The sequence below is a fragment of the Strongylocentrotus purpuratus genome, unplaced genomic scaffold (genome assembly GCF_000002235.5).
Source record: "Strongylocentrotus purpuratus isolate Spur 01 unplaced genomic scaffold, Spur_5.0 spur5_scaffold_8, whole genome shotgun sequence".
Classification (NCBI taxonomy): domain Eukaryota; kingdom Metazoa; phylum Echinodermata; class Echinoidea; order Camarodonta; family Strongylocentrotidae; genus Strongylocentrotus; species Strongylocentrotus purpuratus.
Window position 1 is genome coordinate 29,926,182 of NW_022145614.1, and position 21,515 is coordinate 29,947,696.

Genomic DNA, 21,515 nt, shown 5'->3' on the forward strand with positions numbered 1-21,515 from the left:
GCATTCATAAACTTTAACTGTTCCTGTAAAAACAGACCTATTTTCCCAATAACCATGGTTATTGGGAAAATAGGTCAGTCTCCATGGTTACCCCATAGGTTTACATGTTAAAAAATGGTTTGAGCGATCAAAGCAGATTGCCCAAAGTATTACTGGACCCAGCTGCATGAAAATTATCATCGATGGTAACTTTACCATTAAAAGGCATCGTTTAACAATTGTTAAATCTGAGATGAAGGGCCCTACGTGTTATCAGTGTCTATGGTATGGTGTAATAATGAAGCCCTGAAAAAGATAATTAATAATGATGAGGCTACATTGGGTTAAAAAAGACATTTTGTTGTCATCATCATCTTCATTATTATTATTATCATTTTTCATTATTATTATTATTATTACTATCATCATCATTATTATTATTATTATTACTCAATAATTCATGCTTATGATAGTTGGTCTCTGCATTTATATTGATTCTTTGATTTACCTCCATACTTTCAAGTTTCAATTGTACTTTTTTGTTTTTTATATTTCAGTTGTCACAATTTATGTAAATCAGTTATACTATATACTATTATTGTTGAGTGGATATTTTGTATTTGATTTTTCATGATCATTACTATCATCATCATCATTATTATCCTGAATTGGTTCAGAGTTATTCAGACCCCCTCTATACAATGCATACCGCCACCTACGAGCAAATAACAAAAATGACATGCTGCATGATCTCCAGGTGCACGGCTGCAGGGCATTTCGTTAGGTGAGAAATTCACTTTTTAGATAACAATCATGGATCCCTTTTATGATATTTGGAATGCTGGAATATTCAAAAGATTATCATGCGGCAATGGCTGTATTGTTGTCATTGTGGGACTGATTTCAATGATATTTGGAACATGTACTGCTACAGATATGTCGTTATGCAACCAGACGGAATCAATGCCTTGTGTACTGAGATATGGAGAGACTAGGAAAGTGTGTCCTGGAGATGGTGTTTATACAAACATGACATTGATAGTTGATTCAAACATTATCAATCAAAACGTTTCTATTTTGGTGCACGACTACCAATTTTCAAAGGGGCCGGTTGTATCAGGTCGGTACCATAATAAAGGAGACAAACACATAGACCGATGGAACAACGAAATCTCCTTCCAAGGAAACACTATGACCTACGAGATATGGAACCTTAAAATAGAATCCGTAGATGAGTTCGATTGTCATATGGAGATCGATATTAAAGAAGACAAGTTCAAATCAGAACATTTCAAATGGTTTGATGTTGACAGCGACAACTGCATCACTAAGCCTCCAGATGTAAATGATACAACAGAAGTGTCCATTCAGAGAACTGTGAACTGCAGTGCGGACCATGAAGGGCTGGACACTCAAAATAACAGACTGGATACCATATTCAACATGATGGTTGCTGTCCTTATACTACTGTTCACTATAACGGTAAAACTCTTTATACCTACTAGAGTACAGAAACGTTTACAGAACAAGTTTTCAGGATTTCCCCGTACCTGAAGAAATTTCTCATGAAGGATTATCAAGTATTCCTGTCCATCAATCTGCTTACCGGAACCACCATTCAACAGAAACTGCTTCGGTTAAAGTCTTAAACGATCTTCTCCTGGCCATAGACAAGGGTAATGAAGCTGTGCTCATCCTCCTGGATTACACGGCTGCATTTGATACCATCGACCACACCCTGTTACTTTATCGCCTGGAAAATGACTTTTTTATCACCGGAACTGTTCTTGATTGGATACGCTCATATCTCCACAATCGCAGTCAACGTGTGATCATCAACGACACGCCTTCTGCAACATTTCCACTGATCTGCGGCGTTTCTCAAGGTTCCGTAATCGGCCCACTTTTCTTTGTTCTCTACACCAGCCCACTGTCTAAGGTCATTAAGTCTCACCAGGGGATTCATCATGCGATGTACGCTGACGACACTCAGATTTATATAACTCTTAAGCCTAACGGCAAGGATGATGCGACTCGGAAACTTAGCAGTTGCCTTGAAAATATTAGGTTCTGGTCTTCTAACAATAGACTTTGCCTTTATGAACGAAAATCTGAAATGATCCACATTACTTCCAAATTCAGAAACACTGATTCCTTCCCCGATTTGGTTACCGGAGATGGTTCACTGAAGGGTAGTGAATACGTTCGAGACCTTGGTGTTTTAATCGACAAAAATCTTACATTTCAGCAGCATATTAAAAACGTTTGTAAATCTGCATCTTTTGGAATCTTCAAAATTGGGAAAATTAGGAAACTACTTGACCGACCCACAACTGCAAAATTAACCCATGCTTTTGTATCCTCCCACCTTGATTATTGCAATTCAATTTTTTCTGGCCTTCCTCATTTATACTTACTTCCACTCCAAAGAATTCAGAATACTGCTGCAAGGCTTGTTACTCTCTCGAGAAAATTTGAGCACATAACCCCAATATTGCATTCTCTCCATTGGCTTCCCATACACCATCGTATAACATTTAAAGTTCTTCTTCTGACATACAAAATTCTCCATGGCCAAGCCCCTAAATATCTTTCAGATTTTATTTCCTTACGTTCTTCTAGTTCTTTAAGACCTCTTCGATCATCATCAACCTTGCAGTTAACCCTTGGACCTCGTTCTGTTACAAAATATGGCGTTCAAGCTTTTTCAGTAAATGCCCCTATCCTTTGGAATAAATTACCAGCGCATATTCATCATACTCATTCTCTTGACCAGTTTAAGTCCTTACTGAAAACGCACCTTTTTAATTCATAAATGCTATTATGCAGTTGTGAGTCGGTCAAAGGAGGTGCACACCATCTTATTCTTTGTTTGTTTGATATTTTGTTTGATCTTATGTTTGACCTTATGCTTGATCTCATTTTTATTTTTGTTATTATTTTTTTTTGCATTTTTGGTTACTGTATATTCCCCTTTCATTTTTGGTTATATGCAGACTGCGTACCTCTCTGCCGTGCGCTTATCCCTGCGTGTATCTGACGCGAAGGCAATCTGAATGTAATCGAGAAGGCTTGACTCCAACTTTAATTTATCTTTAATATAAGGAGTAAAGCATAATTTATTGATTAACGTTCTATTAGATCTTCTTTGATGTTGTATAAAACAAATAATGAATGTTTTTCATTCGTTCAATAGTGCTAATATTTTCATTCGTTGAAAGATTAATGTTAATTCTATTAAACTCAGTTGACGCCTCGTTGAATAGAATGTTAATCTTTCAACGAATGAAAATATTCGCACTATTGAACTCATATTAACCATTCATTATTTGTATACCATTCACGTGAAATGTACCTACTTTCTGGCGAAATTTTGCAAAGGTGGAGTGTCAAATCTACAGAGACAATTCATGGCTGGGAGATGTTGACTTATAACTATAAATGAACCTACACAATGTATGAGGCCTTAGCTCAGAGGATGAGCATCATGCCCAGTCTGGTTTTTTTTTTTTTTTTTTTTTTTTTTTTTTTAAATATTCTTGTAGGGTTTAGGATACGTGTAAGTTTCCCTGAATTCCATGACACAAGAAATATGTGTTATTTCATAGTTCGACCGAGTGCCATACTAATTTTTGTGTAAGTTCATCTAAAGAGTATGTCTTTCTTTCTTGAAGTGTACTTAAGTTTTTACCCTGGAACACTTTTCTTCTTCCAGATAGTTCCATCAGGTCCATGGAACCATTGAAAAATGAAACATTTCCATGTATGTTTGTATGATATGATTGTGGTCATCAAATTTTTTTCAATTCTCTAAAGCATACCCTTCCTCTATGGTTTTATCAATCTGTGTTTATAACTAGAAAAACCTACATTGTAGAACTAGCACTTCATATCATATCAACATCATCAACAAAATGAAAAGAATGATTACTGTTTCCATACCAATAAGCCTGTCATTGTGATTGATAAATATTTGTAATATGACCTCATTTGCATGTTACAAAGAACATGCCTTGCAAAAGCTTCCTCAATAGTAATAGTATGCAACTAACTCTGATGATTAATTATGCAAGTATACAGAAAATGTTGAAGCCATTATTTACATGCAAAAATATTCTTATGAAAAAATATGCCCCCCCCCCCAAATAACATAATAACACTTTCAATATATGGAATGGAAATACTGCAATGGGTGCTTCCTATACTTCTCGACAGATGGTAGGATGTGATTCAACTATTATGATAAATCAACTTTTAACTCAGAAGAAGAAAAAATCAGTAAGAAAACTGAATAAAAATTGTTAATGAAATGTGGTAGTTAAAAAAATATTTTTGTACTTGTACTGAAGAAAAATGTGGCATATATATATATATTCTGATTATCTGTCCATGTTTCCATTGAAATTCAGAGTAAATATCAGAAGGAATGCTAAATCAGTCTTATATTAAATCATTCATTTATTGCAACCATAAGTTGGATTTCTTTCTAAAAAAAATTTTCCTTGCCAAAAGTTCCTTACATAGCAGTCTGGTCAAAGATTTGTATCTGCTCAGAAGTTTTACATACATTGGAAACCCAGTGTATCAATTAAACTCCTAAAAGACAGATGACAATGATGAATTATTTTTTAACCAAAATGCTATAATAAAAGTTGATACTGTCTTAATTTTTGTAAAACATTCACTCATATCCAATATATATGTTTCTTGAATAATTCTTTCTTATAGGGCAGTCACACATAGGAGACTAACAGCCCGCGCATTGAAAGTTTGCAATTTTGGCCAGTGTGTTGTCGTTCGCTAGGTGTGCATCATTATTCACGCTGTGTATTCGCTAGGTGTGCGTCATTATTCACGCTGTGTATTCGTTACTCGTACGTCAAGTGCGCTGGACCAACACTATGCATTCGACGTCATTCGCTGTGTGCGTTGGGATTGTTTGAGCATGCTCACAAATGTGTGCAGAGCTCGACGCATGAATGTAAACGCCAAAAGGACGCCAGACATGTGTGGGGCGTGCTAGACCAATGCCAGACATACGTGGAGCACACGCTGTGTATTTGTTGTGAGTTTGGCAGTCAACGTTTAGCGAAAGCATACCTAGCGCGTTTCAAACGCATGTCCAGCGAACATGCAGTGAATATGAGCGTGCCGAACGCGTGCTGAACATGTTTCTAGCGCACCCAACGTTCTTCTTGTGTGTCCCAAGCGTAAAATTGGCGTGTACATAGCGCAGTGGGGTTCTTGGGTGACATCTTGAAGAACTCAGTTGCACAATGTCGTTGCGCTATTTTGATATGACGACAAACGCAAGCAAGACGAGCTGCCGCTTTTTATAGGCCCAGTCTAGTGACCGCTGCCGTTCGCGCGATGGCTCTGTGTTGAACATGCGTGGACCATTTGTCCCGCGCGCTAGCAACACGCTGTGCATTCGTAGGATTTTTTAACATGTGTGCTCTGTATACGGTCTGTACCGTATATGCGCAGCGTGCTAGTATAATGCTATGCATTCGATGCCAGCTCGCTAGCTTCTCCCAAATCCTGACACGAGTTGGTTGCACAACGATGCAGTGACCTTATTGTGACCGGGCCTTTACATAAGAATATCATTTAATGTCATTATAATCTTCCGTTAAGGCATCATTTCATAAAAAATCATTAAAAACATGTATTTCATAGACAATCTAGTGTTTCAAATGTATTATATATTGCTTCACTGTATTGTGTGTTAATTATGAAATTACTTTGAAAAATGTATTTCGTAGGCATTATAAAGTGTGTTTCAAATGTATTATATTGGTTCACTGTATTGTGTGTTAATTATGGAATTACTTTGAAAAATGTATTTCATAAGCATTATAAAGTGTGTTTCAAATGTATTATAACTGTTTCGTGTGTTACTTATGGAATTACTTTGAAAAATGTATTTCATTAGCATTATAAAGTGTGTTTCAAATGTATTATATTGCTTCACTGTATTGTGTGTTACTTATGGAATTACTTTGAAAAATGTATTTCATAGGCACTATAAAGTGTGTTTTAAATGTATATATTGCATCACTGTATTGTGTGTTATTTATGGAATTACTTTGAAAAATGTATTTCATAGGCATTATGAAGTGTGTTTCAAATGTATTATATTACTTCACTGCATTCCATTACTTTGAAAAATGTATGTCATAGGCACTATAATGTGTGTTTTAAATGTATATATTGCATCACTGTATTGTGTGTTATTTATGGAATTACTTTGAAAAATGTATTTCATAGGCATTATAAAGTGTGTTTCAAATGTATTATATTGCTTCACTGTATTGTGTGTTACTTATGGAATTACTTTGAAAAATGTATTTCATAGGCACTATAAAGTGTGTTTTAAATGTATATATTGCATCACTGTATTGTGTGTTATTTATGGAATTACTTTAAAAAATGTATTTCATAGGCATTATAAAGTGTGTTTCAAATGTATTATATTGCTTCACTGTATTGTGTGTTACTTGTGTAATTACTTCATAAAGTGTATTTCATAGGCATTATAAAGTGTATTTCAAATGTAGTTTATTGCTTCACTGTATTGTGTGTTACCTAACTCTCTTCATACATATGTTATATGAGTGACGCAATAATCTGTGCTTCTCATTGTATATTCTTTCTTATGCAATGTCTTAGTTGGACATTTTAGACACTGGAGCCAAATTAGTATATTAAAGAGTGGAAAGTAGATTAGAACAAAGGCATGCCGTTGTAAATCTCTTTATTTCATCTAACAAATATTACATGCTGACAACAAATTATCATTTGCAAATTTTAACAAAATGTAATATTCAAATCTGCAGCATGAACAATTGTATAATAGTGAACTAAATATAAATATGATATACTGTGATAACATTTTGATAGAACTACACAGTATGTGGTAATTGTAATTGTTATGCAAATCCTCAAGAACAAGTCCAATTTGAACAAATTAGTGATATACAGTAGGCTTGCGGGTGCTCCATGTGAGAGCGAGAGAGGGAGGATTGAGGAGTCCTGAAAAGGACTCTCTGTAATCTTTCTTGAGGGTGAGCAGTCCTGAAAAGGACTGTTGGTATAGTCTTGAAATAGACTGTTGGTTATCTTTCTTAGCTTATAGTTCTAAGGAGAACTATAGCGCTTGGAGAGGATGAGTGGGGGGAGTGGCTCAACGTTTCGAACAGGTTGACTATCCGTTGACTATTCAGGACTACTCACCCTCAAGAAAGATTACCGAGAGTCCTTTTCAGGACTCCTCAATCCTCCCTCTCTCTCTCTCTCACATGGCGCACCCGCAAGCCTACTGTATATCTACATCACCATGCAAGCCGATACTTTATACAAGCAGCATCAAATTAGTGATATTCAAAATACATGTATTTAGTAGAAGAGTCAGGTATGCATAAATGCACTAAACATGATTTCTGTTTCATGTATCAAGTATTTACACTATAGTTTACTGTAGTCTAAGAAAATAGAAATAGGTACTATCAAACTATACTTAAAACGCAAAAATACCTATAATGAAATTTAAAAAATAGATAGTTGTTCCAAATACTTAGTCATACAAATATCCATTATACAACATGTACTAGCATTCTGAAGTAATTGTCCACTGGTGCATGATAAACATATTGAAAATAATATTTGAAACTTGTTCCTATTGTTAACACAATACAGCATGTTGCATGGAACTAGTCATCTCACAACATATCAAATTACTGTAATATCTGTCTAAATAAGTATATGACTAATAAATTTTAAGAACAAAGAATCATCTCGATCAACATGTTTCCATGTGAAGAAGTGAACGCAAGAAATGACTTCCTGATGAACTTGCGATATACAAGGAAAGTATATTAGAAAGTTAAAAGAAGATGACATGACCTAAGAACCAGGCTCCACTTAACAAGTTTTACAACATGTAGGTCATCACTCAACAATAATTTACACAATTAAGCATGTCCTGATGATAATTAATACCAATGAAAAGTTTAATGGAAAAGAGAAATAGTATACAATAATTCTGTGCAAGAGAGAGACAGAGTGTGAGAGTGAGTGAGAGAGAGAGAGAGATAGGGGGAGGCAAAAGACAGAGGGGGAAGGAAAAGGAAAAGAGAATGAGGGGATAGAGGAGGAAAACAGAGAGAGAGAGATACATAGAGAGAAAGAGAAAGATAGAGAGAAAGAAACAGAGATATATATATATAGAGAGAGAGAGCCTTGGTATAAGTTGTTAAAACAATGTTTGTATACGTTTTTTGTAATGATTTATTCTTGAAATCGCTTGAAAATCATTATAAATCACTGATTACTGTAGGAAAAAAGTACATACACACACACACACACACACAACCCTGGCATGAACAGAACAGATATGCGAAATGGTCACCAAACTATTCCAGAGTGCAATTAAAATATGACCTGAAAATAACATAAAGGTAATTTAATATATTGGCGATAGCGAGAATTGCTTTAGGTATGAAAGTTGATTACATTACATGAGTTAATAAAGAAAAGAAACATGTGAAAACTCTAATTCCCCAAATCGATCTTTAGTGAACTCTTGACCTACCTGTGACAGCAGAAGCTTTCCAGTACTCATCAGATCTTCAAGACGTCCTGGTGTTGCTACGACGATGTCAATCTAAGGTCAAAGGTCAACAGTACATAAAAATATTAATGCCAAATTTAAAATAGTGTTATGATGTTATGATTGAGGCCATATTAAAAACTGAAAGAACAAGCATATCAACTACATAGATATGAATGTGCACTCTTTATATATCTATCACTTCTGAATGATAAATAAATAGGCTAAAATGCAGCCTTGGACTTAATATCATCACTACTGAATGATATATAATCAAGGCTGATCGTTCTTCATTAAAGCCCCTCTATAGTGTTGGTAGCCCCAACAATTTGATGGCAAAGATCCACTTAAATTGTATCATAATGTGAAAGAGAATGTCATGTAAGATATATTTCTGCAAGGATTTTCAAAACGAATGTGTTTGAAGTTAAATATCGATGAAAGAATACACTATTTAAGTTTTCACAACAGAAAACCCAAATTATGCATTCTTTTATCAATATTTGTCTTCAAACACCTTTTATATTAGGGTGGGGGTGGGGGGGGGGGGGGGGGAGGCGAATCTTTGCAGAAGAAAGTCTAAGTCCTCTTTCTCATTATGATACAATTTAAGTGAAATTTTTACATCAACTCTTTGGCAAATTTGGGGCTCCCAAAACTTTAGAGGGGCTTTAAAAAACAATAATAATGATACAAAATTGATATTTAAAAACAAAAACAAAAAATAAAATAAAATTTTGAACTTTTATATTACCCCTTTATAGAGAGCATCCACCTGTTCTTTAGCTGCTTGACCTCCCATGATTAACAGTTCCCTGATTTAAAAAAGAGGAAAAAAGATTAGAAGAAGTACATTTATTTAATCATACATGTAGATAATTATTGATTACACCCTATTAGCCTGAACAAATATTAGATACATGTGAAATACGCAGTCCGTGAAAGTACAGTACAGCAGGTCAAAGTTTCTCCCCAACCATAACAAAGATAAAAATAAAAATAAGCCCTGGTGAATTGTCATTTATTCTATAGGAGCAACAATCACCAATTCCATTAACAATCAGATAAACCCTTTTAGTGATATCTGGCAGGAATTCAGAAATGTTTATTCCAACAAAACTATCCTCTGGATTCCCCCCTACCCCTTCCCCCACTTGTTACTTTTACCAAAACTCAGCCAAATTTTCTTATCAATTTGATGATACCAATATCACCAATGGCATAAATTCTATTTTGCTAAATTTCTGATTGATTTCACATCGTTTCTTTCACAATGCAATCGCATGACCAGAACTCAACTTTATCTTTAAATAAAGAATCATCAAAAATTCCTTCAGAGTACTCACTTAGGGCAATGAGTTGTAAGATGCTTTTTAAAGAGTCTGATCTGGTCCAATGTCTGAATAAAACACATAAAAATAAGTACAGTGTAACCACAAATATATAATGGGTATAACATTTGTACAATATATGCAGAAACTCTGTAATATCTTTTCAAAAATGCTTCCAAAACGGGGTAAGTAGTGCTTCTCTCATCTTGATCTCCATAGTAATCTGTTCTATTTGTCTTCTAATTTTCCTATTTTAGTTTCAAATCTTATCAATATATCAATATAAAAAGGGCTGTTCAATATTGTTGGTTAGAAGTATGGACACTTTTAAAATTTCACACACTATTTTATACAAATTTCATACATTTTAAACAACACTTTCTTACGTAGGTTGCTTAACTCTTTAAAACTAAAAGACAAGTCATAATGACACATGGTCTGTATATTCAATTCTTTTATGATTAAAAAACAAGCTTGGAACACATGACAGACACATTCTATGGCAAATAAGCAACCAGCAATTAATTGACCATCCAAAATAATTAGCATTCCCAAAGTTTACAGAACAACATTTATTTTAATCATGGTCCCAACCCCAAAAAGAAGCCTGCTCGGCGGCCAGGCGGCGAGTTATTAGCCAATTTCGCCCGGGCACCGCTTGTTTTTAGAGCATTTCTCGGTCGCAGCTTGAATTTTAGCGCAGAGTTAAATTCGGGCGGCGAGTGAAAAGTGAGCAGGCGCTTGGTCATCGCCCAGGCATCAACCTAATCGAGCGTTCGCCGTCAAGCCATTCAAGTAAAAAATCGAAGCCACTACATCAAAGGCTGCCGAGCGCGGTTGCCGCTTGGAGTTCAGTATGTCACTGGGTGAGTTGAAAAATCGGTCGGCGTCCAGGCAGCGCAAGCACGGCAGCCCTTAACCTAGCTGCTTCGATTTTTGACCTAATTCGCTAAATGGCGAACGCTCGATTAGGTGGTGCTCGCGCGGCGACCGCCCGGACACCGAGTGTATTTTTAACCACGAGACACCCGCAGATGCCCCGCCGATCACCAGCAATTTCTTTTAAATCAGCCGGTGACCGGTGGGAGACTGCCAGGGAATCGGTGGGTCATCAGTCGGTCACTGCCGGGACGCTGGGCAGAGAAGCTCCCCGATTCGGCCCAGTTTTGACCTAAAATCGACTGGCGACCGACAGGAAATTGATAGGGCACCGCCCAGGCATCGCTGGGTCTCTACAGCCTGCTCATTGGGCGATGCCTCAATTCTGCCTGCCACCGAGCAGGCTTCAAATCGATCGGTCGCTGCTCTGAGTTGTAACCATAGCCATAGACTAAGGCTATCAACAATATGAAAAATAAAATGAGCCTGTAATTTTCAACAAGTAAAAAAAAACAGTATTTGAAACTAAGTGCAAAATATATTCATGTAATACAATAGAATCATAAGATGTCATTACCTGTTCAGCAAGTTCTCTTGATGGCTAAATAAAGAAAATAAAGAAAACAAACGAATAGATGTTATTAAGATCATTCAGAGTTCATTTGATATTCTAAAAAATGTTAGAAAAAACAATACTCTTCAAGAAATATAGTCTGATGTTATATCGCATTAAATGTAAAATTATAACATTCCATATTCATTTGCTTCACAATCACTCACTTAACAGGTACCTTAAGCATGCCAAAGGCTCATCTGATATAGCATTGACTTGTAAAAACAATGGCTACACAGAAGGTAAATCCAACAGAAATTTACTTAGATTAGAATGAAAGATGAAAGACTTAGTTTCTATGATTGTAGACTTACTTCAATGATAATGGCTTGAGGGGCGTTGGGTGCTGCTTTAGCTGTACCAGCTAGTCCACCACCTATTATGACAAAAATTCAATTGTTATTCGTCCAAGTTAAAAAAACATGGAAATGTTACATGGGATTTGTTTACAAGCAATAAAAATACATATATAAACAGCAAAAACAAAGTAATAATCGGAACACATAGGCGATAAATATATAGAGCTATAGTTCTCCTTAGAACTATATGCTAAGAAAGATAACAAACAGTCCTTTTCAGGACTACCACACCCCCAAGAAAGATTACTGAGTCAGAGTCCTTTTCAGGACTCCTCAACTCTCTCTCTCTCTCTCTCTCTCTCTCTCTCAGATGGTGCACCTGCAAACCTACTGTAAATATATAGACGTTGACATCTTGGACATTTAAAAGTAAAAGTACCCAAGCATAAGCACTAAAACAATTAAAAGGGGAAAGAGGGTGAATAGAAGAAGGACAGTAGATCGAGATCTTACAAGACTGGCTTTTTACAAGGTGTTTTTATTAAGAGCACTATCATCTTATACGCTCTAACATTTAAGTACAGAATGCTGCCAAATATTAAAGTAAGGTGATCAAATGTCATACCCATGTTAGGAGACTTGACAACACAGTTTGAAGGGGCTTCACAGATGGCACTGTAACCTTTCTGAAACAGATAAAAATGAGAGGGGATAAAATCAATGAATGTTTATAAAATAGAACTCTACCATGACAGAAATTTGCTTTTGATGCAAGAGTAAAATACTATGTTTGAGAAAAAAATGCATACAAAAAATATCGGCATTCATCACATGGATCAGGGATCCGTTTCACAAAGCCTTTTTTCAATAATAAATGACTAAAATGAGTGGCAAATCTGCTGATAACCAATCAGAAGCAAGGATTATTGTAGCTTATAACAAGAATTGTCATTTGTCATTGATGAAAAATTTTGTGAAATGGGGCCCAGATATATGATGCACAATCTAACTACATCTCAATGAATATATTTAGAAAATGCTATCTTTTCTGCAACTATGCAAAAATTGTTCTATATAATTACACTATCCTTTTCCATTTGGTACTTCAGAAATCTAAGTCAGAACAAGTACACATAAAGTTTGATGAAACAAATAAACTTGTCAATATTAAAATGAGAATCAAGAACTTACTTCTGGGGTATTCTTGAAAGGGGTCAGACCAAAGTTGAATTTCATCTCAGCATTCTGTTAATACAATCAAAACAATTATACATGAGAGCATGCTATCATTTAAAAAAACAAAAACAAACAATAATATGGATATTTATATAGTGCCGGTATCCGCCAGACTCTTACGCTCATGGGGCTGTATATATTACAATCACAAACATATCACTTTCTTAACTCAAATAAAGTAAACTAAAACAACAAAAAATATTATGCTACATTGACATGATTAAATAGCAATGTTTAGAAAGAGATGGGTTTTTAGAGCAACTTTGAAGTCATATACATGTAGCAAAATAAGTATTAGCCCTCATCCACAAGATGAATCGATGCACTGATCACTTCTAAAGCATTAAAACCCATTTCAAAAGCCCTCCATCGACAAGTACATAACCTTCTTTAGTAGTCTAAAAAACATCCTTGAATATTCAAGAACAATATGGAAATTGTTGCTGATGTCTTCATACACATATCTACTAAATCAAGACATCATATCATAAGAACGTGGCTGTTCAAATGATAAAATTATAGAATGCATGAAAAAGTTACTTTTAGGATAGAATAACGGCGATATCAGTGCTTAACCGACATCATGCACAGGTACTGTTTTTTTCTCTCTCTCTCAAGGACATGTCTTTATTTGCAGTAACCTCTCTTCTTTAATAGTACTATTTAATAATTTTCTTTTCCTTTACGTTAATCTACATTTGCCACTCTCCACCCAGGTGTAAATGGGTACCTGATATGCTTGAACGCCAGTTACATTGGCAGCTAAGCTATAACCAGGGTGATATGTGTAAAGTGCCATGCGTGTCAGAGCCTGGCGCTATATAAATATCCATATTATTATTATTTCCTTCGCATTATGGCGTTTCAAAGTTTACCTTGAGGACCACTGTGGGGTAATAAGCCAACTTCAGAAGATGACCAGGGATAGAGAATGCCAATCCAAGGTCCTTGCCTGATAAATAATCAAGAACAGAAAAAGAAGTAAATACACAAACAAACAGGAAAAAAAAGTAAATAAACAAACCAACAAAACGTTAACATGGGAAAAATTATGCTGATGATTTATTTCAAGGTATGAAAGGCTTCAATATTTAGCCAAACTCAACTTTACCACTGACACCTACATGACATGTATTAAGACTAACAAGCAATGAAAGTTCTGTCTATCAAAATAAATTTTTATTATAGATCTCTGCTGTTGTCATTAGAAATAGTCTTTTCTTACTTTCTCCTTTGAACCCTTTGCTTACCTTTCTCTATTTCTCTCAAGTATGTCACATCATCTCTCTATACAGACCACACAATAGAGAATTTGGCAATGATTATAGTTTACAAATACATTGTACATTGATCCACACTTCATTCTAGTGTTGTAACATCACAGATATTTCCAATTCCGTTTGACCACTAGTCAAAACCGGACGGTTTTCGGTTAAACGATTAAAACAAAACAAAAATATAAAAATTATTTTTTTAAAAAACAGGAAAACAAAACCGTCAAATTGAAAATGGATAGTTCCATGGACGGTCGGATACCGGATGGTTAAACGTTGACTACAGCACTACTTCATTTAAATTTTTATCTATATCAACAATAAAAAAGAGAATGAATTAGAATGCTCACCGTTCTTAGAGAAGTATATTTCACCACCGTCGAGATCCAAATAGCATCCGATGGAATCTCCCATACCAAATGGCTAAATATGAAATAAACAGTTCACAGACATGAAATAAAGCTCTTAGATAAACTCCAGTACTGGTAAAAAAAAATATAAAAAAATTCTCACAGAATCAAACGAAACTTACACTGAATGTTCAAGATTACAAATAAATGACATGTGCCAAATAATTTTGGAAGAAAATGTATACTGGCTGAGTAATGAGCATAGAAAGACAAGGAAATCAAGGTAGTACTAGCCCCGACACCATGTGTGTTGTCCCATATATAGCTTTCTATGTGAGTGCTTGTTACTTTACCAAGACTCGGTCAAATTTATTATGATTTTGATGACTCCAGAACCTTGCAGTGCACACCAATACTTACATGCTACATGATCAACTGTTTCTTATCCTTTCCACACCTTTTCTTTCACAATGCAATCGCATTGCCAGTACTAAAGTTTATCTTTAATAGCAAAGTCATTACAAAATCAAAAACGGGGCATGAACACGTTTATCAGACAATATCAGCCGTCAGCTTTGTTTAAAGATACATCTAATCACATTTACTCAATAATATATATCATTCATGAGGTAAGCCTACATTACTCAAGTATTTAACCCTTACTGTACTGGGCTATTTCGAGCACTCTCTGACTGGGGGGGGGGGGGGCCTGGGAGGCCCCCCCCTATGATCTCAGCCGTCGAATGTCCGATGAACGCGAAAATTTGCATGTTTGTAGATATTTACGTAAGGAACAAGATGGTATAATTAGTTTTTTGCTAATATGCAAATTTTTGTCGTTATAACCTAATTAATTATGCAAAATGCTAATTTTATGCATTTTACAGAAAACTTTACATATTTGTCCGTAGACTTGTGAAGAATCTTGAAAATGTATTGAATAAATGTTTCCTTCATCTCAAATTCACGAGGTTTCATTATTTTTATGATATTTGAAAATCAATATGTTAATTTGCATAAATTATGAATACGCATTCATGAATATCAAATCCGGAAATATATATAGGGAACTAGAATCCTTACAAAAATTGTCAGACTCCACTTTTTGAATGTTGTTACTCATTATTCATATGAAACATCTTTTCTATCACAAAAAAGTTATTTGAAGTAATTAATAATGATAATTTATGCAAATTTGATGCGATTTTCAACTATTTATTTTCTTATGTATTTTATTGTTTTTTATTTCTTATTATATCTATTGTTTTATTTCTAATGTATTTTTTTGTTCTGAAATACATCAAGTAACTTTGAGGAACATATAAAAGCAATTTGATATCAATTCATGTCTTCACATTTCTGCTTGTACATGTATAATTATATGCAATTATAGCACTTTTTTGATGACATGCGCATACTAATTGTTATGTAACACCTTACAGGTATATCCGATTTCGACAAAAATGGTATCAAAATGTGCGTAAGACTTGAGGGAAAAAAGTCATGAAACGACAATTCAAAATTCCGAGCGGTTGCGGCGCAATCACCAGAAATGTCGAGGGGGGGGGCCTCCCAGGCCCCCCCCCCCCCCCAGTACAGTAAGGGTTAATGCACAGCCTTACCTCTCCATATGTGTCAAACTGACGTCCAAATGACTTCTTGCCTGTTCCACCAAACCCAAAACCTTGCTTGTCGGTTCCTGAGGTAACAAAAAAAAAAAAGAGGTGATATTAAGAGATATTAAGGAATTTAGTTCCTTACCACTTCTCACAGTACAAAATATATATCGTAGACCTAAATTGTGAACGTGAAGATCTGGATGTATTGAACGAGTCCCAAAGAAATATGATATCATAAACTGACAAATATTGCATAAATTGTACTTACTATTGTACTTTTTTTGTTTAAACATAGTGAATTGTTCAAATACAAATTCAATTCAATTCAATTCAATTTTATTCAATTCTAATAAAATATACAAAACAAAATATAATCATGACAGAATAACAGTATAAATTCATTAAGAGTACAAAATAAGGTAAAATGATTATAAAAAAAAAATTAAAAAAAAAAAACCTGGGGGGAAGGGTAAAAAAGGAAAATCTTGTGCATCTAAATGACTCGATCATTCAGAAATATATAACTCAAAATGCGCAATGGTTATGTATGTTTTCTATGTAATTCTATACACACAAGATACAATGTAGATGCATTCAGACTAATCAACATTGAATGCGATGTCCATTTGCCAGGAATTCAAGTAATTACAAGTCTTGTATTGTTGGTAAGGCATCCTCATTACCAAGTCCCTCCGAGAGGATGTAAAGCCTTCAGTCCCCTGGCTGCTTACTTACTAGCACACGCATGCTTTTAAAAAAAAGACAGTCAGGTAAAACAAACAAACCAACCAACAACCAAATGATTTTGTATTTACCTAGATTTAAGTCAGCTTTGTCAGTAGCCCAACCCACTCTGCACAGTCCTTCATCGGTCACTTCAGCCTCATAGTAGTACATGCCTAGAGAGAGGAAGAGAGGAAAGAAAACAAATATCATTATGTTTAATTTAAGTTAAAAGGAGATGGTAGTCAATTTCCATGTGCAGTGGGTCATAATTGGCTGACAACTTGGTGGAAATACCATTAATGAGTGTACAAGTCTGCACACAGCAAATCCGTAGCCCCATCATTGGAAATGCAGGGCCTTTCGCTGTGGAATGCTCTCCCTCAAGATTCGTAATAGGACATCAGTTGAAGAGTTTAAAAATAATCTTAAAACGTATCTGTTTAATTCGGCATACAATTAATCGTTCAGACTTTTATGTATGTTCTATCTTATCTTTGTTCCTTTGTTTATAATGCAGATGCTTTTAAGTGATCTCTTTTTTTTTTTTGGGGGGGGGGATGTGGCACCTTACGATTAATTCTCATATCTTATTCTGATTATTATAATCTTTGTTGATATTTTCGCTCATAATACAATGGGCGTGAAGAAATAAGGATATATCATACATGAATACAAAGAGTAAATTTCAAAAAGGTGAAATAGAGGAAGAGTATGTTTGAAGCAGAGATAGAGTTTCTTAAAGTTTCTTACCTTTACCGCTGACACCCTTATTAGCTCTGGTACCATGCCAGGATTGCTGCTCTCTGCTCTGACACACAACACCCTCTTTATCTATAGCTGTAATAATCAATTAATAATAGACCAAAGTGTTTGGTTAATGCCACCCTTAGGGTATTTTTAAGCAGTTTGTTAAAGGTAACACAAAGTTTTGGTATGGGGTCATGAATTTGGTTCAAATGAACATAATGGAAGCATATGAGATCCTACAATATTCAGTGATCGTTGTCGCGATTGAAATCGAGTCTAAAGTTATGAAATTATAAATAATTAACGCTTTATGCTGTATAACTCCCTTTCAATGTCAAGATATTAATTAAGCTATAAAACAATGTTTCTTGACTAAAATCGACCGACTAGCTATTCCTGTTTGGAAATTATATATCACATCTACATATTCTGAGATGTTCATGGTTGCAGCTACCATTGTATGGCCGTAAGCGCTATTTGAAATTTATCAAAATTTACCGGGAGTACCGGTAAATTTTTATATTCAATTTTTCTCGAAAGCAGAAATGTTTTAGGGACTAAATTTTCTAGTGCTTATAATACATCCACAGGGTCATCCAAAAATATCAAAATTGTAAAGAATCACTTTCCAGCCAATTTTAAAAATTTCCCAAAACTTTGTATTACCTTTAATAATAGACCAAAGTGTTTGGTTAATGCCACCCTTAGGGTATTTTTAAGCAGTTTGTTAACAATATTATCTTAAATTTCTAAAATATCATTCCAGGGGAGTGTTTCACAAAGATTATGACGACTTAAGATGGACCTGAACTATGGCGTTCATGCCACTAGTTCCTCTAACCATTCCTGGCATTGGTTTCTCAAGGAACGTACAAACTGTGGTCACAAATCTACAGAATTAAAATCATTGAAGGAAAAATATCATCTAAAGATCATCATTGAGAGACCAATGGTGAGAGCAGGTGTACAACGTTATCATAAAAAATGATACACGATTGGGCTCTACCCATAAAAAGTGGCGATTTATTTGCATTGACCTGAAGTTAATTCTAGACCAGGATCACAACAAACTCTGTACAGAAGATTGTAAGTTTTTGATTGATTTAACAACTTGCAACCAATTTGGACTAACTGCAATTCTTCACGAGATGGGACCATTCTCATATCATATCTGTATATCTCTGTAATAATGAAGACAGCTTTCACAAAAATGGAAACCTTTAACAACTCACTGCCACTTGGTGAGAAAAGGCTGATAGAACTGTGCGTTGATATGAGTGACACTTGTTCTCGTGGACAGATTCAACCCTTGATTCTATCTCATGAAAGACAGTGTCATCTTTGATATAAAAGTCTAGAATGAGTAGTGTATAAAATATGTTTGGCCTGTAGAGTAACATGGGCACTGTTTGCTTGATTGTTTGGATTTGTCATGTATTTGTTTTTACATCATTGGTTTTGGGGAAACCTACTTCCAAATAGACTAATCATAGAAATGTATCATAAAATATAGATCATTCCGATACAAATGACAAATAAATGACAGACAGGAAGTAAAACTGACAAAGAAATAACAAAATTTTCATTGTCAAGGTCAAAACTAGCAGGCGCACAAGTCTTACATTTCACTTAATGATAAAATGCTTAAGCATTTGACAACAATCTTAAAATATCATGAGTTTATGATGGAAGATGTATTCAAAAATTCTTACCCATTGCTTCTCCTCTGTCGTAAACATTCATCTTCCAAGAGCTAGAATCTACAAATACAAAGCAAAACAAACCGAAAAACATTGTCAAGCCAACTCATAAAAATTAGTAAGTTTTACAATCATTTGAAACAAAACTATAACTCCTTCCAGAAAATTGTCATCACAATTGTTGTGTGGTTATTATAGATACTGTTTAATTATCAATATGCATATCAGTTTGATGGGATCAGCATTGTGACTTCATCAGTGTGTGCCCTTGAGCAATCGATTGTGCAGAAAGAAGAGTATACGTTTTGTTGTCCTCCTTTTCTTGTTCAAAGCAATTATTTACGAATGTACAATCTGATGTTTTATTTGACTTTCAAGAATAAAATGATTTGAATTGAATTGAACATGTTAACTTATTTACATCAGTGTGAATCAATATGAACTGAGTAAAGTTTTCTATACAATTATATCAATACTTATTACTTTAATTTTTCAACTATTGGAGAGGAACATTGGGTGGACATCCCGCACAGCTTTATACAAATAATCATAATAATAATAATAGCTTCTACCTATATAGCGCTGTTCATAAAAGATTTATTTCAAAGCGCTTTACAATATTGATTTAAGTGAAATTAAACAGAGAAATGACAAGAGAACAAAAGTGAAATTATGAAACATAAGATAACAAGGTAAGGTAACAATTTAAGAACTAGGTTGAATATGCCTTTTCCATCAGATGGTTTTCAATTTTGATCTAAACAAATGTCAAATTCATTGAGCGTTGGCTCAGTCAGTAGAGCGTCCGCCTCACAACCGGGAGGTCGTGGGTTCGATCCCCGGCCGCATCATACCAAAAGACGTTAAAAGATGGGAGTTGCTGCTACCTTGTTTGGCGTTCAACAATAAGGGATAGAGCAACATCGATCTGGCGCTGCTCAGTGGCTGCCAGGCTCACAATCAATTGGACAAAAAGAATATTCATTTCGGTTCAATAAAATATGGAGTGGACTAAAAGATTATTATTATTATAAGTTACTTACCGGTTCTGACAGAAGCAGCAGATTCTTGTGTCTTTCCTTCAGCCTTGTCTCGTAGAGTCTCATGGACAATCTGGATGACTGGTAGGCAAAACGCCTGATAACAAGAGAGTGGAAACAGAAATATTAATATGATTGGATGATCCATGCTTGAATGATCCACGAAGGCACTGACTCCATGATCAATTGTTGACACTAGCAGCTTTTAAATCAAAACTCCCACTCTGACACCAACAATACAGATAACCCTAAAGCAATATAACCACGCTCTAACCCAACATCTCTGAGGGGAACAAAAGGAAATAGCTAACGTCACATCACTAAAGAAGTGCTAAAGATGTATGTAGGGTTATAGAATTTTCTGATGGTTTTGATTTAAAACACAAGCATCACCTCCAAAATGTTACCATTGAAATAATTTGAAGCGAACCATTTGAACCTGTGGAGAATACATAAATTATGGCTCCACACTAACTTGTTTGGAAGAGGGCACGGATTTAGCTTTAGAAAGTCTGTATGTATGAGCCCTATGTAGAAATGTGAAATTTGGAGTTCCCGACCTAGATTTTGGGTGCCCATTAGTCTAGGGCACCTGTTAGTGTAAAGCCCTGCATTAATGTCCGCAAATTATAACACTAAATTTACATAGCAGATAGCAAACAAGATCAACAGCATCACAGAATCATTCACTGTAAACATTTGTTCCATAAGTCAACTTACACCAGTCTTTCCACTTCCAGTTTCAGCAGCCTATGAAATGAATGGGAAAATAAAATTTCTTGTTAATAACGAATCACCAATCTTCTCAATGGAAAGAGAAAATCTTATTTCAGACCCTGAAACAGAATCTGCTATACTAAAAATATGACTGGAATACTTGTGTGCCCCCATCCTATTTTCTCTTCTTTTCTTTCCTTTCTTGCTTTCTTTCATTTGTTTTCTTTCTTTCTTTCTTCATTTCTTTCTTTCTGTCTCTCTTTTATTTTTTAAACATTTTTTTTGCTAATCAGAATTTTTTTAGAGAGGCAAAAAAAAAGAGAGACATGTCTCCCCATCCCAACCCAGTTAATGAGACCTGTCCAGGGTATACAATTGGAAGACCAAGTACCAA

General features: G+C 35.1%; 1 protein-coding gene across 1 annotated transcript in view; it reads right to left on the minus strand.

Annotated features, from left to right (window-relative positions):
• The window catches only part of LOC585381 (ATP-dependent RNA helicase DDX1), a 47,595-nt gene that overhangs the window by 19,924 nt on the left and 6,156 nt on the right, over window positions 1-21,515 (minus strand). Inside the window, exons 4-18 of the mRNA XM_030975560.1 lie at window positions 21,125-21,154; window positions 20,408-20,501; window positions 19,377-19,424; window positions 17,668-17,754; window positions 17,007-17,090; window positions 16,195-16,271; window positions 14,573-14,645; window positions 13,824-13,900; window positions 12,904-12,957; window positions 12,338-12,398; window positions 11,728-11,789; window positions 11,378-11,401; window positions 9,937-9,989; window positions 9,345-9,405; window positions 8,573-8,644 (exon numbers count right to left, since the gene is read on the minus strand). Of these exons, the coding sequence (XP_030831420.1) occupies window positions 8,573-8,644; window positions 9,345-9,405; window positions 9,937-9,989; window positions 11,378-11,401; window positions 11,728-11,789; window positions 12,338-12,398; window positions 12,904-12,957; window positions 13,824-13,900; window positions 14,573-14,645; window positions 16,195-16,271; window positions 17,007-17,090; window positions 17,668-17,754; window positions 19,377-19,424; window positions 20,408-20,501; window positions 21,125-21,154 (957 nt within the window). The remainder of the gene's footprint in view (window positions 1-8,572; window positions 8,645-9,344; window positions 9,406-9,936; window positions 9,990-11,377; window positions 11,402-11,727; window positions 11,790-12,337; window positions 12,399-12,903; window positions 12,958-13,823; window positions 13,901-14,572; window positions 14,646-16,194; window positions 16,272-17,006; window positions 17,091-17,667; window positions 17,755-19,376; window positions 19,425-20,407; window positions 20,502-21,124; window positions 21,155-21,515) is intronic.